This window comes from Panthera uncia, chromosome B4 (genome assembly GCF_023721935.1).
Source record: "Panthera uncia isolate 11264 chromosome B4, Puncia_PCG_1.0, whole genome shotgun sequence".
In the NCBI taxonomy this organism is placed as follows: Eukaryota; Metazoa; Chordata; class Mammalia; order Carnivora; family Felidae; genus Panthera; species Panthera uncia.
Window position 1 is genome coordinate 74,293,095 of NC_064809.1, and position 16,165 is coordinate 74,309,259.

The following is a 16,165-nucleotide window of genomic DNA, read 5'->3' on the forward strand; positions in this document are numbered from 1 at the left end:
CACACACACACACACACACACACACACACACACACACACACACACACTGGCTTCTCCATCCTGCAGCCTGCTGATTCAGTGCCCCCACTCCCCAATACATTGTTGGCTTCAGGCAGTGCTGTGCAGCTACCATGCTTACACCCCCATTTTTGATCACATTCACTAATTCCTGAGCCCCGTCAGGCAGCTGGGGTTCAAAAAAGTGCAGGCTGAATGGTGGCCTGGACCGCCTCCCATCCAGGTGGGTTCCAGTGAGAGGAGCCAGACAGCCATGAATGGACCTGGCAGAGGTATGAGTGGGGCTGTGGCTGCCTAGGACTGGTTGTGCAGCCCTCTTTGGGCATCCCAGCCCTACCCTATACCCCAAGCTGCTCAGGACTCGGTCCAGAGGGCACAGTTCCCACACAGGGCCGCATTCACCAACCTCGGTGTTGATTCCTGAATATACACATACACACGTGGCTAGGAGTGGACGCTTGCAGGGCACTGGTACACAGGTGACACACTGATTCCTGTTTATAAACCACACCTGCCTGCCCTAACCCCCAGCCACACACACACACACACACACACACACACGCGCGCGCGCACACACACACACGCACACACACACACACACACAGAATTCTTGGGTTTCGTGACACCCACCCTTTGGTTGCAGGCATTTAGGAAAGAGGGGTGGTAGACCCTGTGCCCCTCTACCCCATGCCTCCTCTGAGAGGTGCTCTCTTGCAGACAGTAACTTCGTGCTGGGCAATGCCCAGGTGGCGGGGCTCTTCCCCGTGGTCTACTGCTCTGATGGCTTCTGCGACCTCACGGGTTTCTCCCGGGCCGAGGTCATGCAGCGGGGCTGCGCCTGCTCCTTCCTCTATGGGCCAGACACCAGTGAGCTTGTCCGCCAACAGATCCGCAAGGCGCTGGATGAGCACAAGGAGTTCAAGGCTGAGCTGATCCTGTACCGGAAGAGCGGTGAGGGGCCACCTGGCCAGCCCACCTCACTTTTGAGGCCTCACCCAGCCTGGCACCCACCCCATCCACTGCCCTTGTGTTCCATCCCCATCTTCTCCATCTCCCCATCCCATCCTGTCTTCCCACATCCCCTTACTTTCCCCGCCCCATCCACTGTCCCTTGGCTTCTCTCTTCCATCCCCACCTCAGCCTCAGTCTCCACTCAATTTCCGATCTTGAGTTTCCCAATTAAGCGGAAAAATGTCCCGGTCTTAGTAGGACAGGTCTATGAACACACATGTCTGATGGTCATCTCTGCTCTCCTTTGCCTTCCCCCACCCTCTCTGTTCCATCAAGCCCTGTCCTAAATGGAGCCAGGCCGCCGCTCCACTCCCAGAAAAGCCCCCATCCTGCTTGTGTCTTGGGGGGGGCGGGGTGGCAGTGGAACCTCTGTCACCTCGGGCAAGGTGGAGAACAGGAGCTAGGCTAAGTCTGTCTTTGTGCCCAGGGCTCCCATTCTGGTGTCTCCTCGATGTGATACCCATAAAGAATGAGAAAGGGGAGGTGGCCCTCTTCCTGGTCTCTCACAAGGATATCAGTGACACCAAGAACCGAGGGGGCCCTGACAATTGGAAGGAGACAGGTGGGTGCCCGTGGGGCTGTTGATTTTAGCTGCTGTGGGTGGGGCCTTGGCACCCAGCTTGGGCTCACGGGTCCCCCCACCCTCTTGCACTCACTGAGTCCCACTTTGCTGGGTGAGAGGCCTGTGCTGCTCTCATCTCCACATGCCCAGATATGGAACGCTTGTTTCCAAAGAGACCAGTTGAGACAAAGTTGGGAGTTTTGAAGTCAACTTTACTAAGAAACGGAAAGCAAACAAACTCCGCTAGTGCCCGCAAAGTACCATTTTCGGACCAATTAGTGGGGCCCAGTGCAGACCCACTTGGTACCTTTCCCTCACACAGAGCTGACTGGGAGTCCCATCCAAAGCCCTCTTTTAGTCCCTGGGACCTTTCCCCTCTTGTATCCTCCAAGGACCGGGGAGGCCTTACGGCCAGCTCACAAGGCTGTCACTGGGGGCAGCTGGGGATGCTAGGGGTACTCTCCATCCCCCCTACCCACCCCCCAGCCCTGGGAACCACCTCCCCACTCCTGTCTCAGGCCTTTCCCTATGGAGATCCTCTCCAGCCTTTGCCTTAATCCAGACCTCCTTCTCCTGCAAGTTGGCATGGGGAAGAGTGTCTGTAAGTGCCCCTGGAAGTAAGGATGCTGGAGCCCCCAACTCTAAACAGACTAACCAGTCAATGAGTCAGACTGGCCCAGGTCATGGGCCAGCAACTGGTGTCCTCCACACAAGACCCTAGCTAGGGGGTGTGGGCACTCCCCCCACCATCCTCACAGGCCCCTCTTTTGCAGGTGGTGGCCGGCGCCGATATGGCCGGGCAGGAGCCAAAGGCTTCAATGCCAACCGGCGGCGGAGCCGGGCTGTGCTCTACCACCTGTCTGGGCACCTGCAGAAGCAGCCCAAGGGCAAGCACAAGCTCAATAAGGTGGATTGCGCATAAGGGTGTGTGTTTGGGGGGCAGGGCACCATAGGGGCAGGCTGAGGAGATGGAGGAGGGGAACTAAGCCCAGCACAGAGAGGATGTCCAGGGGACCACCCAGGCCCCACCAGCACTTTGGGGTTGTGACTGAGGGAGGGAATGTCAGATGCCTGATCCATCAAAGATAGAGTCTTGGCCCTGGAGTCAGATGGGACTTGGATCAATGTCGGCTCTTCCCCTAAACGGCTGTGTGCCCTCAGCTAAGTCAGTGGGCTCTCTGATCCTCAGTCTTTTGATCTGTAACATGAGGGCTCTAATGCCCGTGTCAGAGGTTGCTTTGAGTATGCAGGGAGAGAAAGGAGGTGGCTGCCTGTCCCAGACCCTATCCAACTCAGCTTCTATAAATTTCCTGTCCTCCCTGGCTGGACCTGCCCTGCCCCCCTCAGGGGGTGTTTGGGGAGAAGCCAAACTTGCCTGAGTACAAAGTAGCAGCCATCCGAAAGTCACCCTTCATCCTGCTGCACTGTGGGGCACTGAGGGCCACTTGGGACGGCTTCATCCTGCTTGCCACCCTCTACGTGGCTGTCACCGTGCCCTACAGCGTGTGTGTGAGCACAGCCCGGGAGCCCAGCGCTGCCCGCAGTGCCCCCAGCGTCTGTGATCTGGCTGTGGAGGTCCTCTTCATTCTTGGTACGTGTGCCCTGTGCCTCCCACCCCACCCCATGCCGGGCACCCCTCGGGCTTTGATGGGGATAGTCTGCATGGCTTCCTGTGCCTGCTGACAAGTGTCCCCCACGCCCTCCCCCTGTTTGTGACCTGTGGGCTTTGAAATCAAACCTAGGTTCCAAACATACCTCTACTGCTAATGGGTTATATGACCCTGAGCTGATGATAGCCTCTCCAAGTCTCAGTTTCTCCCTCCATCAAGTGGGCATAACAGTATCCACCCTTTAGAGTTCTGTATGAACTACGATGGTAGGGGGCCCCAGGCCATGTCAGATACCCAGTAAAGTGTCAATGCCCAGTAAGGTGTGGCCCCTCCGTTACCCCATGCTGAGTCCCACCCCGACTTCTTGCAGACATCGTGCTGAATTTCCGCACCACGTTTGTGTCCAAGTCAGGCCAGGTGGTATTTGCCCCAAAGTCCATTTGCCTCCACTATGTCACCACTTGGTTCCTGCTGGATGTCATCGCGGCGCTGCCCTTTGACCTGCTACATGCCTTCAAGGTCAACGTGGTCAGTGTGGCTGGATTGGGTGGGCTTTGGGGCAGGGCTGGCAGGGCCGGCCCTGGGGTGACCTCCCTGTCTCCCCCCACCTCAGTACTTTGGGGCCCACCTGCTGAAGACGGTGCGGCTGCTGCGGCTGCTGCGGCTGCTCCCGCGGCTGGACCGCTACTCGCAGTACAGTGCTGTGGTGCTCACCCTGCTCATGGCTGTGTTCGCCCTGCTCGCCCACTGGGTGGCCTGCGTCTGGTTCTACATCGGCCAGCTGGAGATCGAGAGCAGTGCCTCGGAGCTGCCGGAGATCGGTACCAGAGGCTTCCGGCGAGCGGTGGGGGGGAGGGGAGAGTGTGTGTGTACATACGTAACAGAGGAATATGTCTGCTCGAGTGTGTGTGTGTCAGGGAAATGTGAGTCCACGGGTGTGTTTGTGAGCTGATATGGGGGGTCAGGGATGTGTGCAAGTCTGCATGTGTATCCGGGGCATACATGCAAGTAGGTGTGTGTTTGTGAGAAGAATGTGGGGGCTGGTGTGTGTGTGTGTGTGCACACGTGCACACAGGTGTGACTGTGACAGAGCCACTACCTTGAGGTAGGCCTGTTCTTCAGCAGCCAGGCATAGTGGAGAAAGCCTGGCGGGCTGCCCGGGGGAGTCCTACTCACCCATCATGCCCTCCTTGTGGCCTTAGCCTTTGTCACATTCTTCAGGCCTCTGCCCAGCTGAGAATCAACCCTTCTCAGGGGAAGGCCGTGCAGGGAGCCACTGCCCTCCTGGGTACCTCTGGTGCCTGGAGCTTTCGCAGCACCCTCTCAGAATCCCGCCCCCCACACCTTGCCCTCTAAGGCCTTTCCCCACTCTTGTTATATGCAGGCCCATCCCTCTCAGCTGCTTCTCTGCCCTCCCCCAGGCCTAAAATGCAGCCTTTCTCCCTGCTCCGCTGGTGTACTCACTCTCCTTCACTTCACCTCTACTTCCACTCCTCCCTCTGCTCGCCTCCCACTCACATCTTAACTCCTGCCAGGAAGGCTCCCACCCCCACCTCTCCACCCAAAATGGTACCCGGCAGGTTGCAGTGACCTCCTAGGGCCAAACCCGCATCCCCTTGAAGTCCCTGTGGCACCTGACTCTGCTAACCACACCCGTTTGAACTTCTCTACCCCTCTGCCCTGAGCAATGAGGCCCTCCGTCAGCCTCCTCCGCCCTGGCCCTGTCTCCTCCCCTCACCTTGTCCCCTGTCATTCCAGGGTGCCACTACACCAGCTCAACCTCCATCCTTCCTGTAACTCTGAACCATTCTGTTTCAGCCAGTTCTAACTCTTCATATCCTGAGGCTCCGAAACCCAACACACCTTCTCCCTCCCTTACCCTCCAGCCCTCTGGTGGCTTCCCAGGAACTGGCCTGTAGTGCTTGTTCCAGTCCATGGGCAGCAGGCCAGCTGCTCAGCTGGCCTTGCATGACCATCTGCTCCTTGGTGGGGTCACCAGGAGTCCAGCTGGGCCTTAGAAACGTGCTCCGATCAGTTCCCAGGGCCAAGGAGGCTCTTGCAAATCCTCTCTCCCTTGCCAAGCCCGCGGAGACTGGTGTGTGGCCCAGAGGCCCACTTGGATATTCCCCAAAGCTCTAGTTGCCGAGCATACAGAATCGGGCTGCTGCGGGCAGTGTCAGCTCCTTGGCACCTGCCCTTCCCAGAGGGAGGCTGTGATGGAGGCGGACAGGGCGACACGGTCAGTGGGCCAGGAGATAGATAATAGTGATGCAAAGCCCTGATCCCAAAGTGGGCTGAGACACCATATCCCCAGGTCAGTTTGCGCCCAAATAGGGCCACTCTTGAGTCTCCGGTCCCTGTGGCTCCTTTGTTCTGACCACCTCACAGAGGCTGCTCAGCTGATGGGAAGAATATCTTTGGCTCTTGGAGGGGCTCTGAGTCCCGCCATGGAGAACATGGGCAAGTGGAGGGCTGGCTGTTTTGCAGATATTCATGTTAATTCTTGCACCCTAAGTTCTGGAGTAATTTCACTCTATGTTGGGCTGGTACTAGCTCACATTAGGGGAGTTTCCAAGTCCTTCTTCACATCATCTTCCCCTTCTTGTTTCTCCAGAGAAGCGACTCCCCAGCTGGGTCACAGCCACACCCAGACCTCCCAGAGTCCAGCCCCAGAAGGGATTTCTGGAGGGGAAGTGGCGCCCCCTCCTGGTCTGGCTCTGGTGGGAGGTCCCTGCCCCCGGCTTCCCTGCCTGGGTTCCGCCTTGCTGTGGGTGGTATAGACACAGAGTTCCTTCCCCCTATTCCCGTTAGCCCTATAGAGACGGGCTGCATTTTCAAAAGATTGTACTAAATGCTGAGGGAGATCACTCGGGGCATTTCTCAACGAAAGCCACTGGCCTCCGGAACAGCTTCCCCGCACCACCAGCTCCAGGAGCTGCCAATGCCCCATGGCCAAGACAGAGAGGACAGTCCCCTCTGGAACCTTCCCCTCATCCTCCTGCTTCTCACCCCTTGCCGCCCACTCTCCTTACCTGGAACTGGCTTCAACTCGGGCCCAGCTGAAGAGCGACTGACGAGCTTGGCACGCTCCCGCGAATCCTTGCAGCACACGTCGAGTCACAGGAGAGCAAGTCCTCACCTTGGCTCAGGCCTTGACACATCTGTATGAACCGCACACTCCAGCTAAGCTGAGCGACTGCTTGCACGTGTCACCATCCCTAGGGATGGCCCAATATGTCCTTCCCTAGATCGGGAACAACCTTCTCTCGGTTTCTCTGAGTCAAAACTCTAGCCATCCTTGGAGACCAAACACCAATGTCCTCTCTTCTAGGGAGCCCTCTAGCCCTAACCCATAGCATGTCAGTTTGAGCCCCATCACATGGCCCTCGGGTGTTGTGCATGAGGCACATGTTTGTGAGATCGCTGAATAAACAGGTCTGGGGGTGAGGAGGGGCATAGAGATGGCAGGGAGAGTGTGGAGCAGGGACGCTGGGTGTGTCAAGGTGGGAGGGGCAGAGCGCATGTGGAGAGGTGAGGTCCATTGCAGCCACAGACCCTGAGCCCCCTCTCTGCACCTGCCTTCTGTGTCTCCACCCTAGATCAGCCCTCTCTCCCTTGCTCCCCGTGACCCCCGGTTCTGCCAGGATCCCTGGGACCTCTGTGGACCCCAGGAACCCCCATCCAACACCCTAGAGTTCCCACAAGCTTCCAGCTGGGCTCAGAGTGACTGTGGGTAGCCAGAGCTCCTGAGAGAGCCCAGTACTCCACTCCACCTCCTGCCAAGTCCAAGCCAGAGAGTGTGGGATTGATGGGGGGAACTGGGGCACTCTCAGCTTCTGCCCAGTGTCCCAGGCCGACCCATGTCTGCATGTGTGCTCAGGAGCCTCTGTGTGTGCACAGGTGCCTGCCTGCTTGTGGCCTTTGAGTGTGCTTACCTGTGTGCTCGTGTTCGCCTCGCCTACCTGGCTGTCTGAGTGCAAGCACCTGTGTGCCCTTGTCTCTCTCCCAAGTGCGCTCAGGCTTTTCCTGTGTGAGTGGCTGTGGCTGTGCACCTGTGAATGTGCTCATACGTGTGTGTCCTCATCCTCTCAACTGCAGAGCACGTCTGTGGCCTTGATGGTGCGTATGCACGCGTCCATGGTGTGCTTGAGAATGCGAACATGGGGTTGGGTGGTTTGTGTGGTCATGGGAGGGGTGAGGGGGAAGCAGCCTTTGGGAGCAGGTGAGCCCAGAGAAAGAGCAAGAGGAGTCTGGGTGGACAGGGCAGAGGAGGTGGCCTCACCTCTCCGTCCCTGGGAACAAGACTGGCCGGTGCGGGCCCTGTGCTCCTCCAGCCGGCCCGTTGGCTGGGATCAGTGGCAGCCACGGGAGAGAGGGTGCAATGCGCCTTGCTCCCTTCTCGGCACCAGCAGACGCCGGCTGGAGAGACGACAGCCTCGTCCTCACGTGCTTGTCTTGGTCAGGGTTGAGGGGGTGGACAGGGTGTGCTGGACCGGCAGAGGAGGAAAGTGGTGGGAAGACATGGGGGGGGGGGTGGTCCGCATCCACATGGCCCCCGCCCCGGGGGAAGCAGTGGGCACACGTGCGCCTGTGGTGTGGCAGTGCCGTCCCACTTGCTTAGGTGTGCCCTGTCCCCTCCCCAGGCTGGCTGCAGGAGCTGGCCCGCCGACTCGAGACCCCCTACTACCTGGTGGGCCGCAGCCCTGTGGCAGGGAACAGCTCCGGCCAGAACGACAACTGTAGCAGCGTCAGCGGGGAGGCCAACAGGACAGGGCTGGAGCTCCTGGGCGGCCCCTCGCTACGCAGCGCCTACATCACCTCCCTCTACTTCGCGCTCAGCAGCCTCACCAGCGTGGGCTTCGGCAACGTGTCCGCCAACACGGACACCGAGAAGATCTTCTCCATCTGCACCATGCTCATTGGCGGTGAGGCCTGCTGCTCTCCCTGTCCTGGGCCCACTCTCAGACTTGTGGCTCCAGGTGGCCCCAACTCCCCGCCTCCCCCCAGGGCCCCAAGGTCCTTCTCAGAGGTTCTTCTGCTTTGGGGGACTGAAGGAACACAGAGCCAGGGCCAGGGGAGTCCCATGTGGCTGCAGGACTCCCTGCCACACAGCGGCCCGTGTCTTGCCTAGGAGACTTGGATGGTGGGAGGGAGGACAGATGTGTCCAGCGCGGTGTCAGGCCGGGCCTGGAGGTGACCCCCTCTCGCCACCCTCCCCAGCCCTGATGCACGCGGTGGTGTTTGGGAACGTGACGGCCATCATCCAGCGCATGTACGCCCGCCGCTTTCTGTACCACAGCCGCACCCGTGACCTCCGAGACTACATCCGCATCCACCGCATCCCCAAGCCCCTCAAGCAGCGCATGCTCGAGTACTTCCAGGCGACGTGGGCTGTGAACAACGGTATCGACACCACTGAGGTGCGCAGGCCTCCAGGGCTGGCCCTTCCAGCCTTTGCTCCTTCCAGGAGTATGCGCTTGGCCTAAAATTCCCAGGAGTGGGCTGGGGGGCAAGGAACACAAAATTCTGGCTTCTGCTCCCCAGGAGTGGGCAGTAGCATGGGGCAGAGCGCAGTCAAAAAGCCTTGAAGGCCTTTCTCCACCCTTGTTAGGCCTGGAGGCTCTGCTCACCGACATCCGGCTCTGGGCCTGGAGGAGGAAAGCCAAGCAGCTCATGGTGGGCTAAAGTGATGGGAGGGGGGCAGAGGCAGCCTCCCGCACTGCCGGTACAGGCTACAGGCACGGAGCCTCAGGTCCCTCCCACACTTCCCCTTGCTCCTAAGGCCAGTGGGATGGATGTAAAGAGGGCTGGCTGGAGGCTGCCTTGCATTCTGCCACCACTAACCTCCCCACCTGCTTCCCCCCTGCAGCTGCTGCAGAGCCTCCCAGACGAGCTTCGCGCAGACATCGCCATGCACTTGCACAAGGAGGTTCTGCAGCTGCCTCTGTTTGAGGCTGCAAGCCGTGGCTGCCTGCGGGCACTGTCCCTGGCCCTGCGTCCCGCCTTCTGCACGCCTGGCGAGTACCTCATCCACCAAGGGGACGCTCTCCAGGCCCTCTACTTTGTCTGCTCCGGCTCCATGGAGGTGCTCAAGGGCGGCACCGTACTTGCCATCCTAGGTTTGTGAGGGCAGGAGAGGAAGCGGGGGTTTTGGGGGAGGTGGGTGGAACCAGGGCCCCATCAGCAGAAACGTGGACAGGGGGCACAGGCAAAGCCACCCGCGGAGAAACAGCCAGGACGGAGTCAGGAGAAGCCATGGCGCAAAGCTCCAAGCAGACAAAGCTCAAAGCAGACCCAGTGACCACTGGGTGGCAACACAAGGAGGTGTTCAAGGCTCCCTGAGTGAGTGGAGGACCACCAGCCTGCAGCCTATGAGGGGATGGGAGGGATCAGCAGTTCCTGCCAAGGAGAAAAATCCAATGCTAGGCATGGCAGTGTTGGAGAGAGTGCTTAGGCAGGGCTGCAAGAAGGGAATGAGAGCTGTTCTTGTGGGGCCCCTCCACCAGGTCAGGGGAGAGGGGGGTTGTGCTTTCCTAGGGCTGGTCACAGAGCAGGCCCAGGGCCCCAGCGGGCAACAGCAGGGCTCGGACTCTGCCTATATACTTCCCTTCTTGGCAAAAGAAAGAGGTGGAAATGGGTCAAGTCCCTGGACAAGGAAGAAGAGATTGCAGTTGTGGGATGGACGTCAGAATAATGCTGATCCCAAGGGTCTCACTGCGGGGCTGGCCCTTAGGTGTTTCAGCTCACACAAACCTCACAAAACCCCTGGCAGAGGCACTGGTGTCGTGCCTGTTCTGCACGGAAGGAGCAGGAGGCTTGGAGAGGTTCATGAATTGGCTGGTGGGGTTAGAACCTAGTCTGCCAACCCTAAGGCTTCAAACACTGTGCTTTCAGGAGCTCTGATCAAGGGAGCGCCGTGTCCCCAAGGAAGGGCACGATTTCAGGATGACAGGCTGTACACACCGGGCTTTAGGAAGGCACACGCAAAGCATTCCTGGAAACACAGAGCTGAGGGTGTCCGTGGCTGTGGGAGGCTCCCAGCAGCGACCCCAGCAGGCAGGAACTCTGTGACCTGTTTGGGTAATGGAGGGCCTCACAACAGGGGATGGAAGGGAGGTGAACCCTCGGCCAAATGCTTGTAGACTCACCGTGGGGGTGGCTGACGCCTGGAGGGGCTGAGGTTTGTCACCAACCTGGAGAATTAAGAAGACTAGATGCCCAGAAGCTACTGTGCGTCCCTCCCCGCTCCCCCGAGGAGGATGATCTACCAACAGGAAAAAGAAATACCATCAAGGGGGTCTTGGAGGTAAGAGAGGTGAGAGGCTGCCACACCTTTCACCTTGAGTCTTCTGGGAGTTTGGCTTCCCGACCTAGATGCCTTTTATGCCAGGACTCCCAGTAAACGGAATTATGGTCCCTCACATATGGCTGGCAGTCCTTGAGAAATGCTGGAGAAGTGGAGAGATTCGGAAGGGCAAACAGACAGATTTTGACAATTGCAGACTGGTCAAGACTGACGAGCGGATTATTAAACAGATGGTTTTCATCTCGGAGCCGAGGAAGCAGTGTGGCTGGGAGCTGGCATTGGTCCTGTAAGAACATCTCCTCACTGCTGCCACGCACCAGGTTGCAGAATAATCCTGTTCACTATTAAGACGAGCCTCAAGAATGTCCGCCACCTTCACCTCACTGCCTGCGTCCCCAGCACTGGAGCTTTTGCCACCTTTGATCCATCCTGTGCCTGCACACACGTTCCAGAGGAATGGTTTCCTCTGTTGACTTGATGGCTCCGGGTGCCCTGATGTATGCCTGGTTCCCCACAACCTGGTTTTCTGCTTTGCCTTCACTCCTGCCCCCACCTGCCTCCTTCGCTGGACATCCAGGGGCCTTCTGCCTGCTGCTGGCAGCTGAGGCTCACCGTGCAGCTCGTGGCATCAATTCTGGCCCCTACCTCTGCGTATGAGCTAACAGCTAAGCACACACAGTCGGTTGTGGGGGAAGGAGGCAAGAGAAGAGAAGTGGGCTGGGTGACAGTACCAGGAAGACCTGAGGGGGCTGGAACGCTGAGCTGGAGGTTCTGGCTGCAATGCCGGCCTGGAGGGCAGTCTCTGGTCTGAGACTGATGGCATGGAGGCTCTGTCATTGGTCTTGTCCTATTTCTCAATTCTATCTCACCTCTTGGATGAAGACAAAAAATACACACTTCTCTTACTTCCAGATGACACACAGGAGAGAGAGCTCATTCATCAGATGAGCACATTGAGATCCAAACAGCTCTCAGAAGGAACCAGAAGGATGGCCCGAAACCAAGAAAATACAATTTAACAGCAATGCTTTCTACACTTAAGTTTGAGCAAAAGTCCGTGAACATTTACAGGAGCTGCTAAGCTCAGTCCTGCTGGCAGCACGAGCCAGCCCACGGTGGAGGGTGGCAGTGATCCATCTTCTTCCTTGAGGGTAAGGAAACGCTTTCCAATCTTGCGAACTCCGGCAGTGGGCTGAGCTGCCTTGTGAAGGCGGCTAGTGCTCTGCCTACGGCAGGCCGGCCGTCTCTGTTGGGAACGATCTACAGGGGACTCTTGTCCAGAGGGAGAGAAAGGAAACGAACTTTGATCGTCTCTGTGTCAGTCACTTTACCTACACTAACTCGCTTACTCCTCACATGTCCGTGATTGGAGGCACCCTAGTTCACTGATTGTAAGATGCACATTTTCCCCCTATAATTTAACATCTCTGAGATTGGGATACGGACTCTAATTGATGCCATTTTACAATTGCTGTCAGCCAGGTGGCAGTCCCAGCTGGGTGGTGGGAAAATCCTACATTGACACCTTCTGGTAAGATCAAGAAAGCACCAGGACCCAGTTCAGTACAAAATCCGTCCCGCAAGAACCAGGGTTCAGGGAGATGAAGAAGCGTGGCTGCCTGACCTCTTCACTGTGCCGTGCTGGCCACTAACCTGCTGGCTCCTGGATGAGCCCCACCTGAATCACCTGTGAGGCTTGAAAGATACCGGATTGTGGGGTCTCCTGCAGATGTTATAGGTAGAGATGGGGCCCGGGTTCCGATCTACAGACAGCCTCGGAACCACCAGAATTGTTGACCGCTCGTTAATCTCAGAGCTAAACTTCAGGTGTGTTTCAGGACAGTGGCTTCCATCCCGGAAGTGCTTGAGCTCCTGGGCCTCAGTGCTTTTCACTCCAAGTCTGTCTGAGGAGCCGGAGAGATAAGGAGCGGGGGTCGGCGGGAGCCTGGGCCCCTCTGCCCGTCTGGGTCTTGGCTCCGAAGGCCCCACTCCCCTCACAAGGGAAGCTCAGCTGCCTCTGCTTGACCCTCTGTGCGTGGGCTGAGGGGCAGGGCTTGCTGACCTCTATTCCGCTTCCCAGGGAAGGGTGATCTGATTGGCTGTGAGCTGCCCCGGCGGGAACAGGTGGTCAAGGCCAATGCTGATGTAAAGGGGCTGACCTACTGCGTCCTGCAGTGTCTCCAGCTGACTGGGCTGCACGAGAGCCTCGCACTGTACCCCGAGTTTGCCCCACGCTTCAGCCGGGGCCTCCGAGGGGAGCTCAGCTACAACCTGGGTGCCGGCGGAGGCCCCGCAGAGGTGAGGGCACCGGGAATGTGTGCGGAGGGGGCTGGGGTGGTGGCTGGTGAAGTGGGCACAGGCTGGGGTTGGGGGAGGAGCCGTGTGAGCGCCTGGCCTGGTGTTAACACCCCCACACGTTGTGGGGGGTCTACACTCTCCCGTCTCCTGCCCCTTCATACCCACGCTGTCCTTTAGAGCCCAGTCCAGCCGTGCTCCGCCAGCCCTGCCGGCTCTCCCCGGCCCGCCCGAGACGGCCTGGCCTGGTCCACAGCGGAGTCTTAAGGGATGGAGGCTGAGGCCACACGTGAGGGATGGGGCCCCTGGGCAGGGCCGGGCACTAGTCCTCCAGGCTACCTCGGAAGAGAGCCCTGCGGCTCTCCCTGCTTCCTCACCATGAGAGATGACTGCTCTGAGGGGCTTCGAATTTTCCTGGCTTCTACCACTAGTTCTAAACCAGTTTTTAGCACTGTGTTCTCCCGGATAGTTCGGTTAGCCTGAGGGACCAGGTAGAGGGGTGATGTATCCACATTTGGCTAGAATTTTGAAGGGCAGCAAATTCCTCCAGGGCTTGGTGGCTTTGTGGTGGCAGCAGAAGAGCAGTCCCCCACCCACCTCCTTTCACCGCCACGAGTAACAGCCTCTGCCTCCGAGGGTGGGAGATCTTGGGCATCCAGTTTAACAAAGATGGCTCCTTCTAGGGAGATGAGGTCACGGGGGGCAGGTGACTGGGACACGGTAGGGGTTATCCAGGCTGGTTCCCTGTGCCCCACTGTCCCCAGGCAGACACCAGCTCCTTGAGTGGTGACAACACCCTTATGTCCACACTGGAGGAGAAGGAGACGGATGGGGAGCAGGGCCCCGCGGCCTCACCGGCCCCAGCGGACGAGCCTTCCAGCCCCCTGCTGTCCCCCGGCTGCACATCCTCCTCTTCCGCTGCTAAGTTGCTATCCCCACGGCGAACCGCGCCCCGGCCCAGGCTAAGGAGCAGAGGACGGCCGGGCAGGGCAGGAGCTTCACAGGCTGAGGCCGGCCCCTCTGTTCACCCTCGAAGCCTACAGGGTTTGCAGTTGCCCTCTGTACCGTGGAATGTACCCCCGGATCTGAGCCCCAGGTAAGCAGGCCCTAGGCCCCTGTGATCTGGCAAAGATGGTGGCGATAGCCCTGGGGTCCAGCCAGGCACATTCCTCCCCTGGGTGTCCATCCTTCCATCCTAACCGGTCCCAGCCTCCTCCACGAAGCCTTCCTGGACTCCACCTTCCTGCGGCCCCTCCCTAACCGTTTGGTCCATGGCCATTTACTGCTCAGAATTCCCGCTGTGTCCTGTTGCTCACGCTTGGACCCCCCGGCAAAACTGCAAGCTCCTAGGGAAAGGGACCACGTGTTACCTTTCCTGGGCCCCGAACTCCAGGGAGCTCCTGTGTGTGGACACTAGGGCACCACAGTGGTTGCCCGTGGATTGATTTGTTGTCCTGGCACCCGTGTCCATAGGGTAGTAGATGGCATTGAGGATGGCTGTGGCTCCGACCAGCCCAAGTTCTCTTTCCGTGTGGGGCAGCCTGGCCCGGAATGCAGCAGCAGCCCCTCCCCTGGACCAGGTACTGAGGCCCTCTCCGAGGTTGGGGGGTGGGGGGGCGGCGGCAGGTGGGCAGGGCTGCCTCTCTGCCCTGCGCACCCCTGAGAAACCGGCGGGGTAAAGACTTCTTGCCTCTTGTCCTTCCCAGCCTGCATGGTTTGGGCATTTTGGTGGTTAAGACCAGCACTTTGGTGGTCGGGAAGGGGTTTGGATCCCTGCGGTCAGCTCTCCAGCAGCAAGATCTCGGTTCTCGCTCCAGCTTCTGGTCTGCAGTACGGTTGTCGTGCATGTTAAAGAAGATAATGTTGCTAAGACCCTGGGGAGGATAGAGGGCTAAGGGGGAAGCAGAATTGAAAGTGGTCCCCAGGCCACGCAGCCCCGAGAGCGGACCAGGTAATGAGCTCCTGGGAGCGGTCGTGTGTCTGGAGGACAGGCGCAGAGGGCAGCGTCCTGAGGGGGAAAGTGTGGGGCAGCGTGCCCAAGGGCTCCTTGCGGTTTGGGCAGAATTCGGCAACTGGGGCAAGGCTGGAAGTGGCCGTGGCTGGCATCAGGCCCTGCCAGGCCAGTGTGGTCTGTGCTAACTGGGGCAGAGGCCTGGACCCCATGCCTGGCCTCTTCCTGGTGCTGGCTGGTAACCCTAGTCTACTCTTTGCAGAAAACGGCCTGCTCACTGTCCCCCTCGGGCCCAGTGAGGCAAGGAACACAGACACACTGGACAAGCTGCGGCAGGCGGTGGGTGAGGGGCAAAGTGGAGGTGGGGAGGGGAGCCGAGGGGAGGGGGGCGGGCGCTGCCGTTGTGTGAGGTCCAGACTCCTCTCTAACCTCGCCCTCTTTCCTGCCTCGCTCCCTAAAGGTGACAGAGCTGTCTGAGCAGGTGCTGCAGATGCGGGAGGGTCTGCAGTCACTTCGCCAGGCTGTGCAGCAAGTCCTGGCGCCCCACGGGGAGGGTCCTTGCCTTCGGGCATCGGGAGAGGGGCCGTGCCTAGCCGGCACCTCTGGGCTCCTGCAGCCTCTGTGTGTGGACACTGGGACATCCTCGTACTGCCTGCAGCCCCCAGCTGCCTCTGTCTTGAGTGGGACCTGGCCCCACCCTCGTCCAGGGCCCCCTCCCCTCGTAGCACCCTGGCCCTGGGGCCCCCCGGCCTCTCAGAGTTCCCCTTGGCCTCGAGCCACAGCTTTCTGGACCCCCACCTCTGACTCAGAGCCCCCGGCCTCAGCAGAGCTCTGCCCCGAGCCCAGTACCCCTGGCTCACCGGCCCCCGAGGAAGGGGCTAGGACTGGGCCCCCAGAACCCACTAACCAGGCCGAGGCTGCAAGTACTGGAGAGCCCCCGCCAGGGTCAGGGGGCCTGGCCTTGCCCTGGGAACCCCATAGCCTGGAGATGGTGCTTATCGGCTGCCACGGCTCTGGCACAGTCCAGTGGACCCAGGAAGAAGGCACGGGGGTCTGACTGCCAGCCCCAGAACCCAGTGTTGCCAGACACGCTGCCGTCTGCTGCTCTGCCCGAACTCGGGGCGGCAGAGAGTGGCAGCCGCTCCCCAGGACTCTGTGCTGGTCCCCGGCTCAGGGCAGGGAGCCTGAGACTTAAAGAGGGCCCGGCCCCTGACTCTCTGAGTGGGCTGGCGCTTCAGGGGCAGGCCCCAAGCTGGGAATCTTGGTGCCCCGCCTCAGCCTGCTCTCTGACCTGTCTCTGTCTGCAGGATGGAGGACAGGCCTGAGGCCGAGGGATTCTGCCATCCCCTGCATGTGTCCCTGCCTCACCAGTCCCATTTTTTATATTAAAAAATATATATAATAAAAAGAAC

The 16,165-nt window shown here is 59.3% G+C and overlaps 1 protein-coding gene across 2 annotated transcripts in view; it reads left to right on the forward strand.

The window, feature by feature from the left end:
• KCNH3 (potassium voltage-gated channel subfamily H member 3) overlaps positions 1-16,156 on the forward strand; it is a 17,494-nt gene extending 1,338 nt beyond the window's left edge. Inside the window, exons 2-15 of one of the 2 annotated variants that reach the window (XR_007456662.1) lie at positions 736-969; positions 1,457-1,591; positions 2,365-2,498; positions 2,939-3,182; positions 3,572-3,729; positions 3,815-4,022; positions 7,845-8,126; positions 8,422-8,621; positions 9,071-9,320; positions 12,588-12,805; positions 13,567-13,898; positions 14,276-14,382; positions 14,620-14,753; positions 15,016-15,096. Coding sequence is in view for 1 of the 2 variants with exons in the window: in XM_049625402.1 (XP_049481359.1) it covers positions 736-969; positions 1,457-1,591; positions 2,365-2,498; positions 2,939-3,182; positions 3,572-3,729; positions 3,815-4,022; positions 7,845-8,126; positions 8,422-8,621; positions 9,071-9,320; positions 12,588-12,805; positions 13,567-13,898; positions 14,276-14,382; positions 15,016-15,092; positions 15,214-15,810 (3,176 nt within the window). In the remaining variant the exon portion in view is untranslated. Of the gene's footprint in view, positions 1-735; positions 970-1,456; positions 1,592-2,364; positions 2,499-2,938; positions 3,183-3,571; positions 3,730-3,814; positions 4,023-7,844; positions 8,127-8,421; positions 8,622-9,070; positions 9,321-12,587; positions 12,806-13,566; positions 13,899-14,275; positions 14,383-14,619; positions 14,754-15,015; positions 15,097-15,213 lie in introns of those variants that run through there. The other variant, XM_049625402.1, reaches the window with a different exon arrangement.
• Positions 16,157-16,165: the final 9 nt, after the last annotated feature.